The sequence below is a fragment of the Elgaria multicarinata genome, chromosome 9, assembly GCF_023053635.1.
Source record: "Elgaria multicarinata webbii isolate HBS135686 ecotype San Diego chromosome 9, rElgMul1.1.pri, whole genome shotgun sequence".
Lineage (NCBI taxonomy): Eukaryota > Metazoa > Chordata > Lepidosauria > Squamata > Anguidae > Elgaria > Elgaria multicarinata.
The window spans coordinates 9,330,636-9,357,822 of record NC_086179.1 but is presented as its reverse complement, the minus strand read 5'-3'; the positions used below and the strand labels follow the sequence as shown (position 1 = coordinate 9,357,822).

At 41.7% G+C, this 27,187-nt stretch overlaps 1 protein-coding gene across 2 annotated transcripts in view; it reads right to left on the bottom strand.

The window, feature by feature from the left end:
• Positions 1–27,187, bottom strand: part of TAF3 (TATA-box binding protein associated factor 3) — a 178,897-nt gene that overhangs the window by 46,771 nt on the left and 104,939 nt on the right. For both annotated transcript variants that reach the window (XM_063134689.1, XM_063134688.1), the window contains exon 3: positions 4,441–6,245. In XM_063134689.1, coding sequence (XP_062990759.1) covers positions 4,441–6,245 — 1,805 coding nt within the window. The remainder of the gene's footprint in view (positions 1–4,440; positions 6,246–27,187) is intronic.

Genomic DNA, 27,187 nt, shown 5'->3' with positions numbered 1-27,187 from the left:
CCTTTTGTCTATTGCCCTGATATTCTAGGATCAGGGCCATTGCAAGGCTCTATGTCTTGGTGTCCTGGGTTAGTCCCGAGAGCCCAGAGTATCCATTGGTGCCAATAAAATGTTTTTTTTTCCCTAAACTGAATTGCCATACAAGGAGTATTCCAGGGGATTACAGGTAGGAAGGAAAGAACTTACTATTCCCTTCCCAAATGCTGCAACTCCTCAACCCATATGGCAATTAAGCTTAGGAAAAATATTTTCATTGGAGCTAATGGAAGGTATTTATGTAAGCTGAGTTGCTCCTTGGGAATGGTAATTTTCAGGAGGGTATACCTGAGAAGAGAAGGACTAACCTTCCAATACCTGTGCAATGCAATTCTTCCTACCACCCCAACCCTGGGCAATTGAGCTTAGGAAAAACTTTCCATTGATCTCAACAGAAGTTTTCTTTCTAAACTTAATTGCCATACCTGGGGAGGGGGATCTCGGGAAGGGGGGGGAATCACAGTTGGGGAGGGAAATGTTAACCCTTTCCTCTTTGCATATTGTGACATCACCCACCCACCCAAAATCACCCTTGATGTAGCAATTGTGTTTAGTAAAAAACCAAAACCGAACCCTTCTACTGGTGCCACTGGAAGATATTTTTCAAAGCCTAATTCTGTGGGTGGGAGTGATTTTCCCAATGGAGAGAGAAATGGGGGAAGGGTCAGACAAAGATGAGTGGGGGGGAGAGAGAAGTGTGGTGTTTTTGGGGTGGGGTGGGGTTAGGAAGTTTTTAACAATGTATATTACCATATATCTTCGATTCTAAGACACACTTTTTCCCCATATAAACATCTCTAAAAACGGGGTGCGTCTTAGAATCGCGGGTGCATTTATTATTTCTTAAAATCAAAGCTTTTTTTCTGTTGGTGGCACTGAAATTAGTGTGCGTCTTACTATCGATAGCGTCTTACAATCGAAGAAATATGGTATGTTTTAATTGAGTATTATGTATTTTATCATTTATTGTTGTTCCCCGCCTCAATCAAAATGGAGAGGCGGGCAAGAAATTTATTATTATTATTATTATTATTATTATTATTATTATTATTATTATTATTATTATTATTGTCCCCCTAAAAGGTTAAATCATCTTTGGCAGGAAGTTCTTCTCTAGCTACCCTAAGTGTGTGTTCAATCCTGCTTGCATATATGTTTGTGTAGGTGGGGGTTATATAGGCCCCCTTCATCCCTGCCTTGTGGCATATGGAGAGAAGGTGCTAACTGTGTGTGTGTGTGTACGTGCATTGGGGGAATGAGTGAGCGAGAAGTCACCACCACATAGAAATTCAAACCCTAAAAACTGCAGAGCAGGGAAAGGAAGAGAGTGATCCTTCCACCACTTCACCTCACCTCTGAGTCCTCTTCCCCTGGTTCCCTCTGTCCTTATGCCCAGTCCTTGCTCCATCCTTCTGCACCTTCTGATCTCCACCCAAAAGCTGACTGTTCTTTCCTCCCGCTCTCCTTCCTGAACTTCCTTGGCCCGTTTCTTCTACGTTTTCTGCCCCCCACTCCAGACCCCCGTCTCCCATTACCAACCCAGCATTTTGAACTCCCCTGAACAGAATCACACACCATTGTTATTTTATTTTTTAATTAATTTATGGGAGTAATCATGACTGATGAATGGAGTCATTAATTGAAGGATAATTTGGAATAGAATCTAGGTGAGAATTAGGAAAGTAATTGGTGGTGATCCCCTGAACCTTCCTTGATTTGCTTATGGATCAGTGCCATCTCAAATTTTTGAAATTCCATTTTGGGACAATAATTGACATTTTTAGTATTGTGTTGTGAAAGCGCACAGGAAAAAAGCTACCATCCACTCTTTTTTTGTGCATTTTCCCCCCCACACCTGCTGACAGCCATTGCAAATTAACTGTAACTGAAGAGAAAGTACAGCGTTAGGATGAACTAGGGCTAGGAGGCAAATTAACTGAAGGATGTATTTTATTTGGGGCAATTTGGGTGGGAAATTAATTAGCTGAATTTGCCTTCGGTGAAAATAAAATATATCCTAGTAATTATTTCTAAATTGGCATCCATAGATAAAAATTAGCATATGCAAATTTTAAGCAATTTGAGTCCTATGGGCCTGTGCTCTGAAACGTGAGTGCTTGGCAATTAACCTGTCTTGAAGTATTTTTAAACAAACAATTTTATTCGTTCATTAAAAATACTTATTAAAATATTTTTTAACAAATGAACACACACAGATGCCTGTCACCAATGCATCTCCCATCCAGCCCCCACCCCAAAGCAGGTGGCTAGGCTCTGGGGAGTTCACAGTAAACCAACTCTCATTAGTCTTAATGTGACAAAAGAAAGCTGGTAAGAAATAATTTCTGCAGATATAAGCACATGGTCTGTCAGCTTATATATTGACGAATACTGAATCAGAGCTCCAAATAGCTCTCATGAATAAGGCCCCCTAACTCCATGCTGAATGTGTTTTCCAGCCTCTTAGAGGAAAAGAGTCTATACCAAGAGCATGATTAGGACGTTTTTAGGGTGTTTTAATAATGTATACTATGTTTTTAATTCAGTTTTATGTATTTTATACGTATTGTTGTTCCCTGCCTTGATCCAAGCAGAGAGGCGGGTAAGAAATAAATTATTATTATTATTATTATTATTATTATTATTATTATTATTATTACTATTATTATTTCTTCTAATCATTTCTCAAATTGTGTGCTTATGTTTTCCTTCCTCGGCCACTTTCCCTGCAATGTTGGCATGGTGAAACACCAAAATTGAACATATAGATCTGCCTTCTACCAAACAAGACCATTGGCCCCCTCTAGCTCAGGGGTGAGAAACTTCAGGCCCGGGGGCCATATGCGGCCCTCCTGGGTTCCCCAGATGTCCAAGCCCCCTTTCCTTGGTGACATCCTTTCCCCCAATCACCAATTGTTTCCCATTCTAAAAGGCTGAAATGCCTCTCTTAAGGCTTCTAAAATATGTTGCTATCTTTTCTAATTCCCCCCCCCACCCCTTTTATCATTGACCTTTGTCTTAGAATGTAGCCCACAAGAGCTTATCTAAAATTTAATATGTCCCTCAGGATGAAAGACATTTCCCACCCCTGATCTAGCCCAATTTTTTCTAATTAAATTGGCAGGGCCTCTCCAAGGCCTCAGGCAGTAGTCTTCCCCAGGCCTTATTGCTTTAAGCCACCTTGAGAGAGCTTCTGCCTGGAAAGGTGGCCAAGAAATATTTTAAACAAATAAAATACTATGTGAGATATTTTTAATGGTTGATCCTTTCTAACTAGGGGTTTAAGCTGGGATCTCCTGTATACAAAGCACTCCACTACCACTGGGCTATGGACCAGGATGATCAGGGGTCTGGAAACAAAGCCCTAGCAAGAGAGACCGAAACAACTGGGCATGTTTAGCCTGGAGAAGAGAAGATTGAGGGGAGACATGATAGTACTCTTCAAATACTTAAAAGGTTGTCATAGAGTGGAGGGCCAGGATCTCTTCTCGATCCTCCCAGAGTGCAGGACACGGAATAATGGGCTCAAGTTACAAGAAGCCAGATTCCAGCTGGACATCAGGAAAAACTTCCTGACTGTTAGAGAAGTATGACAATGGAACCAGTTACCATGGAGGTTGTGAGCTCTCCCACACTAGAGGCATTTAAGAGGCAGTCGGACAACCATCTGTCAGGTATGCTTTAGGTGGATTCCTGCACGATGGCCTTATAGGCCCCTTCCAACTCTACTATTCGATGATTCCATGACTCTAATACATTTCCAGTGTCCAAACTGCTCTGAAATCTTAGTTTATGGGGGAGGAGAGGGATGTATCGCTCACGAAAAGTGTAGGCCTGATGACACTGTAAATTGAGATGGTTTATTTATGAAACTGGCATGCGGGACAGGAATCCAAAAGGCCTTGCACAGGTTTCTGAGATACAACAAATTTGTGGACAGGTGCAATTGTGCGCCACATAGGAAAGACAGAGATAATAAAGCGTTATCTGCATTCAATGCTTGGGACAATATTTATTTATTTAAGATGATACCTTGCAGAACACTATATAAAATGATGCAATGATAATAATAACAACAACCCCTCTGAATTAATGGTTCATAAGAATTATTTTTGAACACTGTCAGGTTTTAAAAACTGTCTTGGGATGAGGTGGAAGGAGTGCTAGAGGGCAGTGGCAGAAGTGAAAAATACAGAAAATGTGTGGATTTAGTGGATCTACAAATATCTTAAACTTTTATAATTAATTTTCTTTTTTATAACTGTGAAACCCTATGAGGGTATTCTATTTTCATGTTTCATGGTCTTAGTTTTACATCTATATCTATATCTAAATCTGTTGCAAGAAAAGCTGAGCAATAAAGATGGTCCCTGCCCCCAAATCCCCAACATAACAATGGCTTACTTTTTCATGTTTGTGTTTCTCCTTTTCCTTCTCCTTCTTCTCCCTTTCCTTCTTCTCTTTTTCTTTCTCCTTCTTCTCCTTCTCTTTCTCCTTCTCCCTATCTTTCTTCTTCTTCTTCTCCTTCTTCTCTTTTTTCTTTTCTTTGGGCTTCTCTTTCTCCTCAAAGAGTTTTTCAGGCAGCACGGACGAGAGGGGGGGCATCAGGGATGGGAGCTTCATGGCAACAGGGGTGCTGAACAGCGGCAAGGACAAGTCTTTGGCAGGCAAAACCAGGGGTGTCGATGAAGTTTTCATCTTATCTTTATTTTTATCTTTAACTTTCTCTTTGTCTTTCTTCTCTTTATCTTTCTTGCCCTTTTCTTTCTCTTTCTTCTTATCTTTATGTTTCTCGCGCTCCTTTTTGGTACTGCCATCTTTTATCTTCACTTTGGGGTCATCATCAAAGTCTTTCAGTTTGAACTTGTAACCATCCAAGTTGTCATCTCTCATCAGATCCTTCCATGGAAATTTCGGTTCTTTGCCGCCTTCCTTGTCTTTATCCTTCTCCTTGTTTTTCTCCTTGTCTTTGTTCTTCTCTTTGTTCTTCTCCTTGTCCTTCTGCTTCTCTTTCTTTTTCATTTTTGTCTTCAGCTCTTTTTTCAGTTTCTTTTTTACATCTACTGATGAAGCCAGCTTAGTTTTCTCCTCATAAACTTTGAGCAGAGGTTCTGGCGTAGGTGGAGAAGCAGAAGGGGATGAGAAATAAGGGAAGCTTGAAGGTAAGTTAGCAGGGGTCCCCATGTTTGCTTTTCGAATGACCTCGTCTATCGAGTCATCCATTGTCCATGAAATGTCTGAACTTGATGTTCCGCCAGAGGGAGGAACTGGGGTGCTCCCTGCTTTATTTAAGCTGCTGTTGGCTGAAACAGAAGCTTTAGGTATTGTAGTCTCTGACACAGAGAGTCTTTTAGGGCTGGTAAAAACATCCCCTTCCGATTCTGACCCTGAGGAAAACTCAAACGGGTCAGGATCCCGTTCAGCACATGCACGGGCAATTACAGCATCAATAGAATCATCGATTGTCTTATCAATCACTGCCACTTTCTTCGTTGGATTCTCACTGTTGGGCTTCGCAGAGTCAACTGGAGTTGGGCCTTGTTTTATTTGGATATTCTCTTTTCCCATCTTTTCACTTAATGCTGCTAAGGGGGTTCTACTTGGTATTTCCTGCTTAATTACTACTTGAGGAACATGAACTGGAACCTTTGGACTCTTAGGACTTCTGGGACTCTTGGCTCGACCCGGTGATTTCTTTTCTTTGGGTCCAGTTTTTGGCGAGCGAATGGGGCTTCCAATCACAGCTGGGGATGGAGAAACTTTTGGCATTTTAGTCTTCTGCCCCGGAGAGCTTGTTTTCACCTTTGCTTTAGGTACAAATGCTCTCGATTCTAATGGTTTGGAAACTGGCAGCTGTGATTTCACAATGGGAGCCAGTATGGGTGGTTCTGGAGAGGGAGGAATCAGATCAGCACTAACTTGAACACAAACTGGGGAGAGCATTGGCGGCACTTTTTGGGCATTTATTGAACTAAGAGGCTCACGTGGCTCCATTGTCCCATCCAGAGCGTCTCCTTTTATGCCAGCTAATTTGGGCCGCTTTATAGCAGGCATTTCCTCAGATTCTGGGCTCTCTAGTGGTCTCTTGCTTAAGTAATTTTCATCATTAACAGCTTCATCTTCTTCCATCTCTCCCTCCTCCTCCAAAGGAACCTGCATGGCTTCTGCTGATGTTCCTCCATCAGTTGGTACCTGCTCCTCCTCTTCTTCTGTTGCAAGAAACAAGAAAAGGAAAAGTCATTGGCACACTTAAAAAATTCCAACACTTTCTATAAAGAGATCACCTGAACCAAACCTACATTTAATAAATGAGTAGGCTAAGAAGGCTTTTCACTAATTAAAAATCATGGGTAACCCTCCCAACCCAAACCCTACTTAGAGTAGGCCCATTCATTTCAATGGCTCTACTCTAAGTAGGACTTACTTTAGATGTTACTTCATATATTTACCAATTAAGTTACGTACAACAGAAGGTTCTTGCTTAACATTTCATTTAAAAATATTATCTCTTCCATACTTTCAGATAATCCAGTTCTCAAACTGAGTTTCATAAACAATTTGCTCATTACCCTCCTTTCAGCCAGTGAGTCTTGCCTGTCCCCATTCTAAAGCAACGTCACCACCACACTGGCATTCATCTGCCATGCCAACTGAAGTTAGCAGTGGCTCTGTACCTGTTTTTTGCGGGGGCAAAGAGCATGATCAGAGGAGAGATGCTAAGACCTAGTTTGCATGATCAAAATAAGCCACCATGGCTTAAATAATGGAGATGCAGAAGTTAGGCAACAATAATAGAGCTGAGAAATGGTTATATAATGGAACCACGTAGTCGTGTTTTAAAAAAGAACTACACGCCTGGTCTTGAACAAAAGGTGGTACAGTTTAGGAGACATTTGATGCCAGATGATGAGCACCAGGTGACAAAATATATTACCTTTGAATAACTGTGTCTTGGGGCCTATAGCACCTGGGCCTTATAGCACAAATCCATCACATTACACTTAGGACTGGTTCACATGATCAGAATAAGTCACCATGGCTTATTTAAATCTTTTTGTATTTTAGCCATGGTAGCTTATTTAAATCACGGAGTGTGTGGAGTGCAATTTCCATCATCAGTGCCTGAGAGTGGCTTGTTGTGTTGTTTGGACCCAGGCAGCATGGCTTGTTGGAGTGGGAAACAACCCTCCAATAATAACTCTACAACAGCTTATGGGTTATTGGAGAGTTGTTTCGCCCTTTAACAATCGATGCCGCCTGGGTACGGACAAGATGGTGAGCCATGCCCAGGTGGTGATTCTTTTAGGAACGTCTAGAGACATTCAAGAGGCAGCTGGACAACCATCTGTCGGGATGCTTTAGGGTGGATTCCTGCATTGAGCAGGGGGTTGGACTCGATGGCCTTGTAGGCCCCTTCCAACTCTGCTTTTCTATGATTCTATGATCTCAACCCCATAACAAACGGCCTTTGGGGGCTTTATCTAAGCAATATGGAAGCAGATGACTGCACAACTCCTTTCCACTTGCTTAAATAGATGACTTTATTTGAACTCTTTCACCAAGCTGTTATTAAGCTTACTAATCGCAAAGAGTTTAAAAACCTTTGAATAAAAGCAAGGAGGTGGAGGAATGATTTGGCTACCGGGTGGTGAGGGGGACAGTCTTGTTATTTTAGCAAACTTTTTTTTTTTAAAGTAAAACGTAATTGTGAAACTGTACAAAAGCTTCCTTTTATTCTGAATCCAAGTTGAAGAATCTCATTTGGAAAAGTTTCCTTTCAGGCCTTGGGAGGGGATGTTTCTTTTCTCTAAAATGTGTCAATGCCCCGATTTAGGAGAGTTGAGTCAAGAGCCCTGGGCTGAAGCATGAATTTGTGCCAGCATCACAAATTAAGTAAAAACGAGCTAACAAGTCGAGCTTTTGCCAAGGCCCAGAGGATTTACAGCAGCCAGTCCAGAGTGGAGACTTTGCCCGAGGATAAAACCTTAGCCTTCTGTGAAAAACAGGAAAGTGTTAGCAGTTCAGTTTTGCTTGGATGGACATGCACATTTCTGACTCTTAGAAAAAAGAGACAGGGGGAGGGGGGAAGCAAATCAGTCTTGACTGAGTCGGCACCTGCTAGAAATAGACTGAACCACCGTTTTTTTTGTGCTGCAGGTTCCACAAATCTGTTTCAATCACTATCTGATCTATTATGGGGATGAAATATGCTCTCATTTCCCATAATGGTGTGAATTAGAGAAATGAGCGGGGCTGAAAAAATAATTCAAATTCATAGGCTTCAGCCACAGAGTTGTAGACACAAGCACAGTGCAGGGCTACGAAAATACCTTAACATTCCTTATATCACCACATCAAATTCCAAGGGGTCTATTTCATTTATTTATTTATTTATTTATTGCACTTATATACCGCTCCCATAGCCAGGGCTCTCTGGGCGGTTTACAGAAATTCTAAAATTAAGATAAAAAAGAGTATACAAAACATAGTCTAAACAACTATGATTTCCCCAGCCCCAGCAGTCATCTCTGATCACCTCCAAGAAGCGCTGTGCAACAATTATTCCTTCCTGCCACTCATATGTGATGACTGCACATTAAGAGTCATTTCCTAAGTCATTGATTCTGTTCGGACATCACGAGTGGGAACGAGCAAGTGTGCTGGCTTCTGGCTGCCCAATCACTCCCACTAAGCTGAATAATCCAAGGACAGGGAGTCCCTGGGTTGTTTAGCGTGACGTCTGATCATGGAGCTCTGGGTGGTTGGGGGAGACACAACCCAGAGTTATAACCTGTGGTTTGCTCTTAGGTCATAACTCTGAGTTGTGTCTCCCCCAACAATCCAGAGTTCTGTGTTTGGACATCTTGCTAAACAACCCAGGTATAGGGTGTCCCTAGGTTGTTTAGCTCTGCCTGGATGCAGTTGGAGTGATTGAGTGACCAGGAGCCAGTATGCTTGCTCGCTCCCGCTTCTCTCACAGCAGCCCAGGGTTTTAAAAACCCTGGGTAGTTGTTACGTCTGAACTGGGTCGTTCTCTAACAGGTGTTTTAGTTAATGGGTGTGCTAAAAACCAGAGGTATTCTAGGAGAAGAGAAGTTATAAAGGTATTAATATTCATATTCTCATTATCTGGACCAGAACTAGGCCTAGGTTTTGCAGAAAACAGATGACGGTGTAAACCTCTTTATGGGATTCTGCACTTCAAGCTGAAGGGAGACACTGTCATGACTTAAGTTGTACTGTGCATACAGAGAACCTTATGTCAAGGAAAATGCTAGGTTAGAATCCTTCTTCCTGACACATTAACCCTTTCAGTGTGTAGCGAAATTTTCTGGGTACAGGAACATTCAATCCTGTGAGCTCCCATTTGTACTCTGCAGCCCTAAAAACAGGTTTACCTCCTTCTCTGTTCTTTGTGAGAACTAGCCTGAGTAATAGTTCATTGCCACTTTTTGATACTCAAGATAGCCGATTAATATTTTCAGTCATTCTGTGAATAAATCCAGTGCAAATGCAACAATCTGGCACTTGTTATTACTTAAATTTTCCTAGAAAAGAACAGATGTGGCACTTCCCAGCTGTCTGAGTTTCTCTATTACATAAAATGAAGTACAGTTTGAGGAAGAATAATGTTAGCCTATATCAGTGATGCTGGAGCAGTTATGAGTAATTTAAAGCATTTTTTACAAAATCATATTGAAGGACAAAACTCCCTTAACCCAGGTCTGGAATGCTCAAACCTGAACCTATAAGCAGCTATGTTGCAACAGGAGCACATGGAATTGGGTCAAAGCAATACAATAAAATTAGGGTTGGAAACAACTATTGCAAATGATTCCATTCTCTGAAATATTTCCCACTATAGAGATTTACTTTCCATGAATTCTCTCTCTTGGGGCATACACATAGTGGTCACAATATTTATCCTCAAAAGTATACTAATGTAGTCTTGAAGAATGCCTTCTAATTGTGGGATCAAGAAACTTTGACGACTAAGCTGAAAATTTCTGATACTCCTGACCTTACACATAAGATCACTGCTTGCAAAAAAAACCAACCACCCTCCATCTCCGAGTATTATACACTGCTGAAGGTTCTTTTCCATCTGCCGTACAACAAATTCATTTACTTTGCAATGGCCTGTGAATTCAGACTGGTGCCTGAATACAGTGCGTCAGCAAATTGACCACTGTAGTCTCTTTTACTTATTTATTTAACTTTTATACTATGCTTTCTGCCTTCTTAGTAGGTTAAACCTACTAAACCCCCATTAACTTCCATATGTATGTGTTTGAATTAGTGCTGATAGAGAAATCCAAGACAAACTAAAATGAGTTCAGATTTCTAAGAATCCGACCTTCCGAATCCCCTACGGACAGAACTTTCTTGTGCTATGTGGAGTCTGTGGACATTCAGATCTTTTCTTTTTTTTAACTTCCTTGAAATTTATGTAAATTTATTTGCAGGAAAATATGCATGTTTCTGCTGAGACATTCTGGAAAATATATGTGAGGAAATACGCTAAATGTTATATGCTAACACCAATGATGTAAATTGTTGTGAACGATCTTACAGAATTATTTGTGTATTTTTCCACCTAGCAGCGAAAAAAATATGAATATGCCTATGAATGAACACCAGAACAAATGATACTACTCAATCCATGAAACACACATGTGGCAGATTTCACAAAATCTAAACATCCCTACTTTTAACCTAAAAACGTAAAATACAGGAATATTTCTTCCTTTTTAATGTATCTTTCTGCCTTTGTTCTACATAAAAAAAAACCCTAAAGACAGACACTATTTTTTTGTAGATTCTAAACAGACTGGCCTTTAGATGTGAAAGCCGTATAAACGATACTATTGAAAAACAAGCACATGGAAAAACAGCCTCACATCAAAATTCACACGAATATTTCGCTTGGTTCTCTTCACCACCCACCTTATAAAAATCTAAGCTCTTGTCTAAAAAGAAGCAGGAAATCCAGACAAAGGGCTAACTTTTTGAAAGCGGGTATAAACTCCAGAAATTAAGTCACAGAATGAACAATGTGTAAAATATACCTATAACAACATTAGAAATTGACGTTCCTTGACATTCTAAAAGAAAAAAAGGATCTCTTGCTAGAATATGACAACTTTCTAGAATGAGCAATATCACTGATCCCACCAGTAAGAGGCAGGCTTTCCCAAAATTCCTCAAAGTCTGGGTAGGTGTATGCATGATTCTCCAATTTAGCACTGCCTGGTGATGATTTAAATGGAAGGGTCCACACAACTGGCCCCATACATACATAGATTTCTAAATGTTATCATGGCAGCCTGGCACAAAGCTGTGGGAAAATCAACTCCGAAACCACTGTAGTAACACATAGAATCACAGAGTCACAGAATCATAGAATAGCAGAGTTGGAAGGAGCCTACAAGGCTATCGAGTCCAACCCCCTACTCAGTGCAGGAATCCACCCTAAAGCATCCCTGAGAGATGGTTGTGCAGCTGCCTCTTGAAGGCCTCTAGTGTGGGAGAGCCCACAACCTCACCAGGCAACTGATTCCATTGTCGTACTGCTCTAACAGTCAGGAAGTTTTTCCTGATGTCCAGCCGGAATCTGGCTTCCTGTCACTTGAGCCCGTTATTCCATGTCCTGCACTCTGGGAGGATCAAGAAGAGATCCTGGCCCTCCTCTGTGTGACAACCTTTTAAGTATTTGAAGAGTGCTATCCTGTCTATTAGAGCAGTACAACAATGGAATCAGTTACCTAGGGAGGTTGTGGGCTCTCCCACACTAGAGGCCTTCAAGAGGCAGCTGGACAACCACCTGTCAGGGATGCTTTCGGGTGGATTCCTGCATTGAGCAGGGGGTTGGACTCGATGGCCTTGTAGGCCCCTTCCAACTCTGTTATTCTATGATTCTATGATTGTTTGATTTAATTATTTGCTTATATTCCTCTTTTCTGAAAGGCAACCATGCAAAATGACAGACAAAACAATAAGATTACAGTATAACAGATGGCAGGAGACTAATACTATGTCCACATTTTCAAAGCAGCAGATACGAAACCTTTAAAAGATTGTGCACGACATATACTAACTTCTGTTCTATATTTTGAAGTTTGTAATCTGAAGAGTTGTTCAACAGGAAGTTTTAAAAGTATTCCTAGTATCCACACTCCTTATCCGATTTTCAAGGCTTCTCAAATTTTGTCAACAATATGACTCTTCCTAAGTCAAAGAAGTCACAGCTCAAAGCCCTAAAAGTATAATTATTAGTATGCATGTGTACATGGGTTTTTTTAGGCCACCAGTGGTCTAAGACTGAGCATTTAAAGGTATATTTTTTAAACAGTAGGAGACAGGCTTCATTTTTCAAGCTTTCCCCCCAGACTTTATTTTTTAACTGATGATACATGCCCTGAGCATAAGGGATAATGCCTTACAAACATTTAGATTAAGATATATACATGATTTCTGCATGGGAAACTCTTGAAGGGAGATAGGGAAAATATTTTATTGTCATCCTGGCTGTAAATCATTGGCTCATTTTTTTTGTACCATTAAGTAAACCCAGCTGCCACACAGAATTGTGGTACGAACATAATCACAACAATCTAGCGTGTGTATTGTGCTCAAAGAGAAACCATTCAGTTTTAGAAATAGTAGTCCTATATTGTATTGTCCTTGTGGCGGTGAAGCTTCCCCATGAACGTTTATGCCTCCTCAGGGAGAAGGAAGCAGAGAGTAAGAAACAGGCAGCACATATCTGAAAGAAACAGTGAAAAGAGCACATGGGCATGGGAGAAGAAAATGTGGCGTAACAGCAAGACAGAGAGAAATAGGCAATGAGAAAGGGAGAAAGATAGAAGTAGAAGGTACATGTGAGAAACAGATAGGCCTCATATGCTTGTGAGAGAGCGTCTCCCCTATCAGGGAAGGTTACATCAACTGGGATTATTTAGCTTGGAAAAAAGGTGGCTAAGGGGAGACAGGTTAGAGGTGTACAAAATGATGCATGGAGTGGAGAAGAGAAGGTGGATAGGGAGACATTTTTCTCCCTCTCTCAAAACACTAGAACCTGGGGTCATCCCATGAAGTTGATTGGTAGCAGATTCAGGACAGAGAAAAGGAAGGACTTCTTCACACAGTGCAGAGTTAAACTATGGGATTCGCTACCCCAAGATGTAGTGATGGCCACCAATTGGGATGGCTTTAAAAGGGGGATGGATAAATTCCTGGAGGAGAAGGCTATCCATGGCTACTAGCCCTGATGGTTGTGTGCTATCTCCAGTATTTGAGGCAGTAAGCCTGGGTGCACCAGTTGCTGGGGAACATGGGTGGGAGCACCATGTTGCACCATGTCCTGCTTGTTCATCCCTGGCCGATGGCTGGTTGGCCACTGTGTGAACAGAGTGCTGGACTACATGGACCCTTGGTCTGATTGAGCATGGCACTTCTTATGTTCTTAGATGGGGAAAGATGAGAGAGAGAGGGGGGCATCAAGAGACAGAGATGGTGGGCTGGCACATGTGGGAAAGACAGTGTGAATGGGCCATGAAAATAGCTAAACTGGAATTTGCTGGAATTGGAATATTGTAATAACAAACTGCAGCATCTATATAGTGCTTTAAAGTGTTCAAAATGTTTCCTATACATTACCCCAGTAATCCTTATGACAAACCTGTAAGGCAGGCTAGTACTAGTACCCCTACATTGCCAATGGAGTTGGGGGGAAGGGATGCTAAGGTTGAGAGTTAGTGTCTTGTTAAAGTCACCAGGTGATATTATGGCTGAATTAAGTTCTTTTAAGTAGGAGAACATAGAGATCCATGAGTCGAAGAGTTCTATTTTAAGAAGATAATGTGAAAACTTTTCATTTTGAGGGAGGAGCCCTTTAATGCTCTGCACATTTCCCAAACAATTCTGAGTTTTCTTTCCCAGCATGTGGGCACCAGTCCAGTCAACCCCATAAAAGCTCCATTTTCTCTGCAACCTGTAACCTACAAAGAACCAAAGAAAGCCCTCCTCTTAGGAACAATGACAATAACAAAAACGCAAAGAATCAAAAGGCCTCAGAAGCAAACTGCAAAGCAGAGCAGGTATTCTGGGAGTTTGCAACAGGCCCTCTGCCTACTTTACCTGCTCCACAGCAATAAATCAGGCGTCTTGGACTAAAGAACTCAGTAAAGTATATGCACTATATTCCTTGTTTAAACATATTTCATTTTTTTTCCTGTTAAAAATGAAATTATTAGCAAAGACAAGGTAATTAGGCAGTGACAACTTGCACGCTGCAACCAATCAATATCAGGAGTATATTAACCAGGCTGACAGTTGTGCGACGCTGATGGGTTATAAATGGCTTGAGACTGACCTGTGAAAATGCAGCATTTCCCTAACATTCTCCACAATAAAAAGAAGAGAGCCCTAAAATGCTATATAAGCAAGCTAACCTGAAATGACACCTAGTATTATAAATGGCCTAATCTATATGTTAATATGGTTGTATCACATAACTGCAGCAAGACTAAGATAACAATATGACTTTGGGGTTTCTATGGCTACCATCCTGGGCGAACGCGCCGGAAAGTGCCTCATTGCTGACACCACACAAGCTTTCCGAGGGCTTCTCTTTGGTTATTTATGATATGATTTATGATAACGACAACATCTCCCATTTTCTCCCCTCGTCAGATACAATAAATTGCCATCGTTAATCACCGCTCTTGGTTCAGGCCCGATTACAATAGTATAATAGGGGCACAGCTATGGTAATAGTGTGCATTAAGGTGAGATTTCTCACACCCGCTCGTTCCGATAAAAGAAATATGAATTTGGAGATCATCCGAGACAATGTCACTATCTGGAGTATTTCAATAATCTGCCTTTCGAGTGCTTCTGGGTTGGAAATTTCTGAGCCATCTAAGATTCTCCGCTGATCCTCAGACAAAAGGTTATGTTTTATGATCTAAAGATTGGAAATCCATTCAGTATTTACACTTCTCAAGTGTATTGCTACAGGCGTGCTATGTACGCGTGTGTATAAATAGTCAGCTTTCCTGTTCTGTCCCTACCATTTTGATGTTGTGGGGAAAGGGGCGAGGGTTTTCAAGAATGACAATATCTTATTTAAAAACAACCCTCAACTTGTTTAAAAAACCACCTGCAAATATGCATACCAAGCATATTTGCAATCAATCTGGCTTGGACTGTCCCTTCCTCCTTGCCACCCCTATTATTTGGCAACCTGGGAAGACCGCAGGGAACGATAGGGGACCTGCAGTGATGCGGGAAGGCAGGGGAACATTAAAATAATCCACTTACTTGAAAAAACAATGAAGTCCCAGTTGTAGGCACAGACAAGCACACACAGAGAACACCCATGGAATCTTACCTAACATTACAACCTTATTAAAAGCTATATCATCTGGTGCCCTCCAGATATTTTAGAATATAAATTCATGCATTCTTGATCACTGGCCATCCCAGCTTGGGGTTGATGGGAGTTGAAGTCCAAAAGGCTGGCTTATATTATGGTCACATCAAGGCCTAGTTCAAGATCTAGTTTTGAGGGGAGGCATTTATTTTTTGGGGGAGGAGCATTCCATTATATGAGCCTTTTACCTAGGCTGAAGTGAGTCAGTCAAAACTTAAGATTTATCATCTGAGTGATAATTAGGGAGAGGCTGTAGCTGAGAGGTAGCGCACATGCTTTGCATACAGACGGACCTACGTTTGATTCCCGGCATCTCCAGGCAGGGCCGGTGCTACCATAGAGGACACTCAGGCGGCCACCTAGAGCGCCAAGCTAAGAGGGGCGCCGGGCACAGCACAGCACTCACACATGTTGGCTGTGAGCCGGCCCGAGGATTCAGCTGGGCCTGGGCAGGCGGTGCCCTGCCCCCACCCAGCCGAAGCAAAGCCAGGGATGCTGGGGTGGGGATGAGGTGGCTCCACGTTCGGACTTCCGGAATGCACCCAGAAGAGAGAGAGAGAGAATGTATGGGTGAATGGGGTGCATGGGGTCTTTGAGTGAATGCATGTGTGTTTGTTTGGAGTGAGTGATGCTGAGTGTGTGTGTGTGCGAGCGTGTGAGTTGGGGGGGATGATTTGGAGGTGATATTCCTATTAAATAATGCATTTTAGACCCATAGACATTCCTTTCCAATTTGTTTGCTATAATTGGCATGACGTATTTCTGGCACTTTAAAATAAATTTAGCAGTTTCAAGTTTTGTGCTTCTTATTTTTTCCAGGAAACATCTGTTCTTAAAAATCAAAGTTGGCATTTTTTGGGGGGTTGGGGGAGGTGAGTGAAAGTAGCTCACCTTGCCTAGGGCACAAAATAGTCTGGCACCGGCCCTGTCTCCAGGTAAGGCTGAGAAAGAATCCTACCTGAAATCCTGGAGAGTTGCTGCCAATCAGTGTTGATAATACTGGGCTATATTTATTTATTTATTTATTTATTGCATTTCTATACTGCCCAATAGCCGAAGCTCTCTGGGCGGTTTACTAGATGGACCAAGGGTCAGACTCATGTTCCCAATTAGATGCAGCTCCCTATGTTCCCAATTAGATGCTAGAGTTATATTTTTCTGTTCCAGTAATTCACACTTCGCAAGTCTAAAACATGTTTGACCCAGATATGGCCCAACTTGTTCAGGGCACTATGGCTGCTAATCTCCTTGCAAACAGAGGATTTAGAGAAGCCAAGTTTTGCTGCCATGCGTATCTGCAATCATAGCAGTGGTTCCAATATAAAACCAACCTTGTGGTGTCAGAAACTGTGCAAAACCTAAAATGTAGATTTCAAACCTTAAAGAGGGGGAGAGGGGGGACAACATTTCTTATATGGAAGGAAAGATGTGCAATATCACTGATCGACCTATTTAAACCTACTGACCTATGGGATAACAAGTAAACACATTAGAGCTTGAGCATTAGTACTTACAGCTAAAACAATACTCAAGGGTCTTTATTTCTATTAGTTCTAGTATGAATGAAGGATGTGAAAACTATCTACATCAAACTTCCTCAGGAAATGGTGCATTCTGAAAGTCATTATAGGATAGGAATTCTCAAAACGAACCAAACCTGAGTCAGTGTGATCTAGTGGACTAAGTGTCTCTTAGACTTGGGTTCAAATCCCCGTATGGTCAAGATGGAAAGAGCCTCTTTCTCTCCGATTTTCCTATCGCTAAAGAATTAGTACCAAAAAGCTGCTTCATATATTGAAAGCAGGGACGTTCCAGTTATATGAATAATATAGATCTATGGCTAAAGTCACTATCTCTTAGCCTAACTTACCCCACAGGGTTGTTGTACGAATTGCCTGGGAGGGGGAAATGTCATGGAAGAAGAGCCAGGTACAAATGCAAGGGATACATAGTTAAGAGCAGCACTCCTTGGAGGAAAAAACAAACCCTTCTCTGTGCAAGGAGTGGGGAAGCCAATATGATCATTGTGAAGGTAGGAATTCACAGCAGAAAATACAAGTCAACTTCTCTGGGCAGGAACGTGTCCTTTTTGAAGTTACTCTGTAAAATGCCAAAGACACAGACAGAGCAACAGCATGCCAGGAAAGGTTCAGAATGTTATCTAGTGGAATTCCTCTCACTAAGATGCAACACCTGCCACACACAGATCCTGAACAGATTGGTATCCGTCAGATCAAAAATGTCCCCAGAGCATGGATCAAGGTGTATCTGCCAGACGTTCTTGCAGGACCATACCGATACTTGAGTAACAAACAACAAGAAATCGCTTATGTGGTCTGGAGAGGGTGAGAGGACACACACTGCAAAGGGTAAGAATTCTCTCTCCCCCTCACCTTGCCAAATCAACTAAAAGTATGGCTTGGTAGATAATTTTAACACACTAATCAGTTCAATGTCAAGTATAAAAGCAAATCTATGTGGCACAAGACCAGCCTATCCAAAGACCCGTGTCAATTCATAGAATCATAGAATAGCAGAGTTGGAAGGGGCCTACAAGGCCATCGAGTCCAACCCCCTGCTCAATGCAGGAATCCACCCTAAAGCATCCCTGAGAGATGGTTGTCCAGCTGCCACTTGAATGCCTCTAGTGTGGGAGAGGCCACAACCCCCCTAGGTAACATTGTCGTACTGCTCTAACAGTCAGGAATTTTTTCCTGATGTCCAGCTGGAATCTGGCTTCCTTTAACTTGAGCCCGTTATTCCGTGTCCTGCACTCTGGGAGGATCGAGAAGAGATCCTGGCCCTGCTCTGTGTGACAACCTTTTAAGTATTTGAAGAATTATATGCCAAATCTCATCCCTCAGAAATAGAGGACACCTCACCCCAAATCTTTCCAATATTTCCCTCTAATGTCCATCTCTCCACCCATATGCAGCATTCAAGGCCTTCGGTAATTCTCTCATGAGCCAGGGGACACAAACTTATGCAAAATAGCCAGGACTTACCTCAAGATCCCTGCTTTCCATTTCTATGATGTCAATCAGGCCCGTTTCTCAAATTAGATGGCAGCAAACCTGGGACTGCCACCAAGAGCACATTCAGCAAGGAACTGCTGCCAATAGTAATGGGCTGGATGAGAGCCAATAAACTGAAGCTGAATCCTGGCAAGATGGAAGCTCTGTGGGTGAGTGGTTCCCGAGTCCGGGAGATAGGCTTATTGTTTGTTTTGGATGGGGTTGCACTCCCTCTGAAAGATCAGCTTCGTAGCTTGGGCGTACACCTAGATCCATCATTGTCGCTGGAGACCCAAGTGGCCACAGCGGCTCAGAGTGCCTTTTACCAGCTTTGGCTGACTCGCCATCTACAGCCTCTTCTGGACAGGGATAGCTTGGCCACAGTGGTACGGGCTTTAGTAACCACAAGACTGGATTACTGCAATGTGTTCTACATGGGGCTGCCCTTAAGACTGCTATGGAAGCTGGAGCTAGCGCAGAACGCAGCAGGTTGGCTGTTGTCAGGAGCTGCCTGTTTTCAGCATAAAACTCATTTGCTGAAAGAATTGCACTTGCTACCTATTGGCTACTGGGCCAGGTTTAAGGTTCTTGTACTTGTGTACAAAGCCCTAAACAACTTGGGACCAGGATACCTGAGAGAGCGCCTTCTCCCTTAGCAACCTGCCCGATCACGGAGGTCGTCGGAGGGCATGCTTCTGGTGGTTCCACATGGAGCTGTGGTCCGACTGGAATCCACCAGAAGAAGAGCCTTTAGTGTGGTGGCCCCTTCTCTGTGGAACTCTCTGCCGCTGGAGGTCAGGCAGGCACCAACACTAGGCTGCTTCTGGCACCTCCTGAAAACATCTCTGTTTTAAGAAGCCTTCCCCAACTGACTAGCCAGTAGCCACTGTTTTTTCTGGCTTGTTTGTTTTTAAATTGAATAATTTTAATTTTCTTTTTTAATCTTCTTTCTTTTACGGTTTAAATCTAATGTTCACCGCCCTGGAATCTATGTTAGATAATTGAGAGGTATATAAATGTTGTAAATAAATAAATAAATAGGGACTCCCTCGTGTGGCGCAGAGTGGTAAGCGGCAGTTACTGCAGCAGAAACTCTCCCCACGGCCTGAGTTCGATCCCAGCGGAAGTTGGTTCTCAGGCAGCCGGCTCAGGTCGACTCAGCCTTCCATCCTTCTGAGGTCGGTAAAATGAGTACCCAGCTAGCTGGGGGAATGGTAGCCACGACTGGGGAAGGCAATGGCAAACCACCCCGCTACAAAGTCTGCCAAGAAAACCTCAGCGAAAGCAGGCATCCCTCTAGAAGTCAGCAATGACTCAAGTGCTTGCACGAGAGCTTCCTTTCCTTTTCCCCTGACAAATGCACATCAGCTTACAAACAAGTTTGTCACATTCACACCTTTACATTTTCAGGCGTACACCCAAAACATCTTGGGTGTAAAGCTGAATAAAGTAGTACATGGCATGCTTGATCCATCCATAGATTTTCAAGGACGAGGATGTTCTACTAAAAGAAAGGCAAAGCTGCTGCAATTATCTCTGAACTATTTGCACCCTCTGCAGGCTTCTTCTAAGTCTCCCTACCTGCACACAAACTTTGATAGGGAACCCTGGCTTAAAAGGGTGACTTTTCCCCCCTGGTGGTTTTGATAGTAGGCTTCTAATGATATCACTCTTTATTCACACTCTTGTTAGACATTCTCATTCAAAGCCAATTTCAGAGAGCATGGTGAGAGAGGCAATGTGAAAACTTAGATGGAGAGATATTAAAAAATTTGTGCAGCACACTCCTGCCAGGTGTTGCTACAAATTGGCAGCAAAAGACAGGTTGCTTTTGCCACCACTGAAATAAACTGAAGGCGCTTTTAAAAAAAAAATCAATACAGGTGCTTAGCTTCTGGCACATTGCATCAGAGCAAAGTATTCATAGCTCAATTAGCCAAATATCTTTTGGCACAGGGTAGAATAGATCTAGGCTAGGTTAGATCTCCAAAGAGCGAATTATAAAAGCAGAACCACTGAAGAGATCATGTTTTTGTTCCTCCCCTGGTAAAAGGATCACCAGAATTAGAACATTCTGTTTATCACAGAAAGTTGACAGCATCTGGAGGATTTATTAGGAGCCTAAAATCTGGTTTTGGCCAACTTTCCTCCCCACCTCACTGACAGATTCACCCAAGCAGGGCATCAAATCTTAATGTAAAATTAAAAGAATCCAAGAAGAATAGGACAAGATAGGTAAACTTTCAGAGTAATGAGACAAAGGCAGGGAACCCTGCCAAAAAGTAGATAAAAGTAGAGCTTTGGCTATTGGGAGGCATAGAAATGCAATAAATAAATAAATAAATAAATAAAACAAACATGAGGTGACAATTTTGAGGTTCAAGATAGGAAACCAAGTATATATTTTCCTGAATGCTGAACAGAGGCTTGTGGTAGGATCAGAAGCTCTGAAGCGAGACTTGGCAAAGGTTTGGAAATCTTAAACTAAATAACATGTAGCTTATTCCCTACAGTGTCTCAGAATTGATGGTAATGGACAAAATTGTAGCTTTCCTTACTGATGGCTGAGCTATAGCTATATTTAAGTTAAAACAACAACCCAAAACGACTGCTAATCAAGCCCCTAAGTAGCCAATATTATGTAAAAAAAGAAATGAAAAAGACACTGCATCATTAATATCTGTTTGTGTGTCAGATCGTAGAATCATAGACTCATAGAATAGCAGAGTTGGAAGGAGGGCTATAAGGCCATCTAGTCCAAACCCCCCCCGCCACTCAATGCATATTTGGGTGTAAAATTTTAATTCAAAATTTGGTATGTGGGTGTTTTAAACTTGTCAGTGCCTCCACTGTTTTGGTAGACGTCAACTATGAAATTGCACACATCAGTCTGCCCCAGCGTGGTGCACTCCAGGTTGGAGAAGGCCAGCATAAGCGGTCAACCATGAAATATAGTCACATACTACACACTATTGCAGGTCATCTATCAAATACTGTCAGATACTAAATACCACTGCATGTCAATGACTGAAAGCTATTAAAGATTTAAAATAAAATACATTAGAACCTAAATAGAGAAAAGAAATATTCAATAAATATTCAACATCATACTATTTTGGACAAAAAATAAGGGCATGAATTACTTTTCTTCTTTTATTCCAAACTTAAGCAGGTAGAATCTTATTAATGAGTACAAACACTAAGGGAGTTAATATTGAAACCCAAAACGAAAGGTGCCAATTTTAAAATTTTATTTTTGCATCTGTAAGTACATCGCAGGAAAAACTCTATTACTTGGCATTTAGAAAAGCTGAGCCTCTAGCCCTCATGAAGTCATTCTAGTTGAGGGCTACCAAATCCAGACATTACTAGGCACACTGCAATAAATAAATAAATAATAAAAAATAAACAAACATCCATGTAAATAAATATGACCCGAAAATGCACTTGTACTATCATCAGTTGTAGCTGTACCATTCAACATTGATTTCAAACAGACATTTTCACTCTAAGGCGGCAAGCTTTTGCTCTTACTGGGGAGTAAGTCTCACTGAAATGGATAGGATTTGCTTCCAAGTAAACAGGCATAGGACTGGACTGCACATGTCTCCGGTATTGCCAGATACACTGCTCATCAGGCAAGAATCACCTTGAGGCATGTTTGTAAATTGGATGGGTTTCCTTTAAGGCTACAACTAACTCATAAATGACTAACATTGGTACGTGTAAGCATTCAGGATAGTAAAAACAACAACACGGGCAAGTAACATTTGTGGACTGGTGTACAAGACTGTGCTAGAAATAACATCGATGCCGTAGACAGCTATGCTATCTGCATCCCACATTCTTGCTTTTTGAAATGGTTTTGACTTTGACCGTGCTATAACATAACTTGTTTCTGTTTGTAGAGGGAGTTGTTTAAAGCAAAATAATCATAACTTTGTTCTCCAGTTGCAAGGCAGCCTGGGGAATAAACCCTCGCCATATTCTCGCCAACACATGGACGTAGAAAAAAGAAGGGAAGAATGAGTTTGAATGTGTTTTGCAGGTTTGCAAATATGGTTAGAACCAAATGTGTTTTTTATCCATTACAAAGTCCCCGCCAACACATACCTATGTCATTCCTGTATGGCGTGAAAGAAACTTGTAAAACTTCACTTGCCTGTTTGCCTGGAAGCAATTCTTACCATAGGCAACCAGGCAAGTGGGTGTTTTCAAGCCGTGGGAACTGTAGAGTGAGGGTAACAGTTAGCCAAGGCGCTGCACATCTTGGCTGGCTTTTGCTAGAGGAGCACGTGATTGGTCGTTGCCTCCAACCCCCATTTATATTTATTATTCACATTTTGTATCCCACAAAAAGATATCCAAGATGGCTAGCAATTGCCAAAAAACAAACTAACACACACATACACATTGCTTTTGTTTCTAATGCAGCACAGGCGCAAGGATGTCCTCACAGTAGAAAGTCCTTGCCCTCTTACCCCCATTGCAACCCCACCCACCCCCAGTGTGATCTACAAATCCTCTCCTCAGGGTCACAGCACAAACTACCTCCATCCAATCCTTATGCATTCTAAGGATTGCTAGGGTAAACCCTAAGAATTCTGGCAGTTAGAAATATGAAACTCCCCCGCCCCCAGCCTCAATTATAAAATAAAATAATCACTAGTCGGCGATAATACTATAACTATATTGACTGGGTCACACCTCATTGAAAGTCTGCATGAAGAGTTGGGTATTAAGCAGATGTCTTAATATGCATCTTCCTCTTTTTTCTTCCTCGCGCTGGAGGGAATGCCTCTTCTGAAGTGATATCTGCTACAGAACAGGTGTGCAAGAACTAAAAAAAAAAAAATTCAAACCTACCCCAGTTGAATTTTAAGATGCCTTTTAATAATGTGCTGCTTTTAATGAGGTATTAGTTTTGAATGTTTTAATTATAGGTACTTTATGGTGTTTGCAGTTGTGTTGTACCCCACCTCGATCCGGGGGGGAGAGGCAGGTAACAAATAAATATAGATGATGATGATGATGATGATGATGATGATGATGATGATGATGATAGAAGGGCTGTTCACACAACATGCTAACCCGCACTCAGTGGTTGAGTATGGGGTGTTTTGAACTGGGGGTTGTTTGTTGAACTGGGGAATTAGCGTATTGTCCAAACACATCCAGGGTGGCTTTGATAACCATATTTTTTATTTATTTATTTTTATTTATTTAAGGATTTTTATGCCGCCATTCAGCCAAAAAAGGCTCTCACGGCGGCTTACAAAAGTATTTCTTGACAGTCCCTGCCCACAGGCTTACAATCTAAAAGACATGACACAAAAGGAAAGGGGATTGGGAGGGAGGAGGAGGAGGGGGAAAAGGAAAGCAAATTCAGGCACTATAATCTTAGTTGTAAAGTTCAGCAGTTGCAGTTGACAGCAGGAGGGAGGGGGCTCTCAGCTGGAGCTGGACCCAGGCACGGTGGAAAAAATATTTTTCTCAAACAAGAGGCCGCTTTTTGCGTTAAATCAACTGATATGAAATTTTAACCAGCTAATTAATCAATTAAAACTCAAGATTAATGAATTAAGCGTCTTTTTTTTAAAAAAAAAAAAATCAGGTGACAGCTGCAGAAAAATCCCTCTTCTAGAATAGGGGCCTGACTGGTGCCCTTGACCTCAATGGTTTGACCTCTTTCCACAACAGCCTCGCCACTCCATCCCACTGCAGTGTGCTCAGTGCCCAGACTTCAGAAGAGAGATTTATTTGAAGGCATTGCACTGATGCATGAGGTTCTGGAAGGAGAAGCAGTAGATTTCTGTAGCCCTCCTCGACAAAACCTAAGGTCATCGTAAACAGCGAGAGGCCTTCAAGTGGATGTGGTTTTAATTTTTCTCATGCCCTCTAAATTTCACTGCTCGGTTGAGTGAGAAAACTACCCGCAGAATTATTACTCAGCGTGATTGCCCAGTGCTCTTGTAGCACTTTTCCAGGGGTGCTGACAGCAGCGTTTTGAAGCTGACAGAGACTAGGGCGCTACTCTCCAGTTTCAAATGGCTGTTGAGTGCCGCCTGAGAGGTGCTACTGTGTAGCTGCAGAGAAGATCACACTGCCTGATAATTCCTCTCCTCTTTTCCCCCCACCCCGCCGTCTCTCGTCCTGGGGCGCTTGACGGGGAATGGTTAGAAACAGAAAACACAGTGAAAGGAGAAGCCAGCCGGAGACAAACACAAAGAGAAAAGAGCAGAGTTCTTGTTGAGTGATGCAACCTTCCCTTTTGAAAGCTATGGCAGCCTTCCCCAACTTGGCACCATCCAAATGTATTGGGCTACAAAATGGATATTGTTGTTTTTTTTTAATACTTTGGGTGGTTTTAAATTTTGTATATCTGCTTTTAATGTTCATTGTTTTTAACTTTTGTAAACCGCCCAGAGAGCTTTGGCTATGGGGCGGTATACAAATGTAATAAATAAATAAATAAATAAATAAATAAACTCCCATGATCCCCAACCATAGGGGTCAGTGGCTGTGGATAATGGGAGTTGTACTCCAATACATCTGGTGTGCGCCAGGTTAGGGAAAGCTGAGCTATGATCTAACTTATGTTTGAAAAACATGGATAAAGGATGTCCATGGCCTCCACCATTACAATAGACAGAGTAGGTTATACTATGTTTAATTTGTATATATTGGTGGTTCCCCCCCCCCATGCTATTAATACTGGAAAGAAGTTCCAGATTTATGACTTTTATTGTTATAGTTTTATTACTATTGTTAACTCCTGTGACAGTTCACTGGAAAGCAGTATACAAACCTGTGTAATAAAAATAAGTACAGTGATGCAGGTTGTGTTTTTAATAATTATGTGTATTACAAATTAAAAAATCTACTGCCCAATCTAACTACTCTCTTGAACATGTAGCCCAGATATTTGCACAATAAACCTTATCTTATTGAACCTTCTTAGATCAAGTGGGGGGAAAGTCATTTTCTTCCCACAAGATTAACAAATGCAGGAACCCAAATTTATCTTTAGGAAGTGGCAGGCCGAGGGCAGCTTTGGATCTTACACAGAAGCATCAGGGAGCAATTCCCACTTCCTCTTTTCATGAATAACATCCTAACGGGAACAAATGCAAGCATGTATCCCATGCTAAGATGCAGGAGATCGAGATTTGCGAAGTGTTTATGTCTCTTGTCAAAGGGTGTGTGGTGGTGGTGGGGATAGGTGAATCCATGCTTCAATTAATCTCCTGCTCCATTTTGCTTGAGGAAAAGGATAACTAACTTGAAAGATGACACCCGCTTAACACCAACCAGACATAACCCACTTGAAGAAAAGAAAGAGAGAAAAGTGTCCAAAGCAGTACACAAAAGGGAACACTCATTTTTTTAAACTAGTCCTTTTCGATCTGCAGCGAGGCCTGGCCCCCGGTGCTCCAAATGACCTTGACAAGTACAGGGGGAGAAAAAGTATCTTAGGACCTGGGGCTCTAAAACTATTTTAGAATGAGCTTTGAATAATTGTCCTACAATATGAGTTTCCTGATTAATTGCTTAAGATAAGGTCTCCTTTTCCTTGCTGGCCTCCAGTGGCTCCCCTACTTCCCATAATCACTTGTGTCTCGTTTTTTCCTGCACATTGGGAACCGCTGTGAGGGAGAGAAAGAAAAAAAATGAGATACACAATTCCATTACTCGAGGATTAGCCAAAAGATAACCCTACGTATTCCATTACTGACCATTATTTGAGTAATTATGCAATCAAATTGAGTCAGTTTGAAAGATACCCTAATTGTTTTCCAAGGTTTGCTCACCCTGTGCATCCAACTAAGTCAAGTTGCACCCATCCACAACACAAAACTACATCCAGATTGCCAAGGAGAAATATAAAGAAAGGCATTCCACTTTTTAGAAAGCTAATTAGGCTGTTGAAGGGACCAGGTACATAAAGTAGGGAGTTAACGATCTAGTCTGAGCAAGCTCATGCCCCAAATTACTCAAGATGGTGGAATCTTCTGAGACAAACATAACTTAAAGCCAAACATCAGCATGCATATTAACTAACAAGACCTGGATCTAATGGCAGGGAGAGGATGTAGAAAAATGTCCTTTCCCCAATGTTTTCGAAAAAGACTACAATCTTAAGCATGATTTACTTAGATGTAAACTTTATTTATATCAATAGGATTTCTGAGTAAATGCATAAAAGAATGTGAGTTCTTCAATCTGAAGATGGAGGTGGGGGAAAGAAGTGATCTAACATGCAAGACAGATGGGGGCCTCACAGAATCTGAAGTTCCTGGGTGGCAAGAAATTTGTGGATGGGCCAGTGTGTTGGCGGTTTCTTAAAAAAAAATTAGGCACAGAACTTAGGAATGTGGAATATTTTTTCCAGTCTTACTTTAGAGCATGAAAAAAAGGCCTTCCCTGACAGAGGCCTGTGCAATCATTAAGATGATAATAGAAGTCCTTGCTGCAACCTGCAGATTGCCATCTTATAGCCTTCTACATGATGGTGCCCACCTTATGCAATGCCCCCCTCCCCCAGTTTTCAGGAAGCACCAGCTGTGGCATTCTTTCATCGCCAACTAAAGACCCATCTTTTTACCTAGGTCTTCCCTAAATGATTGCACTCCCCAGTCTGTTGGCTAAATATGGTGTTGTATTTAGTTTTAGTTTTAAAATATTTTTATATTAATGTTTT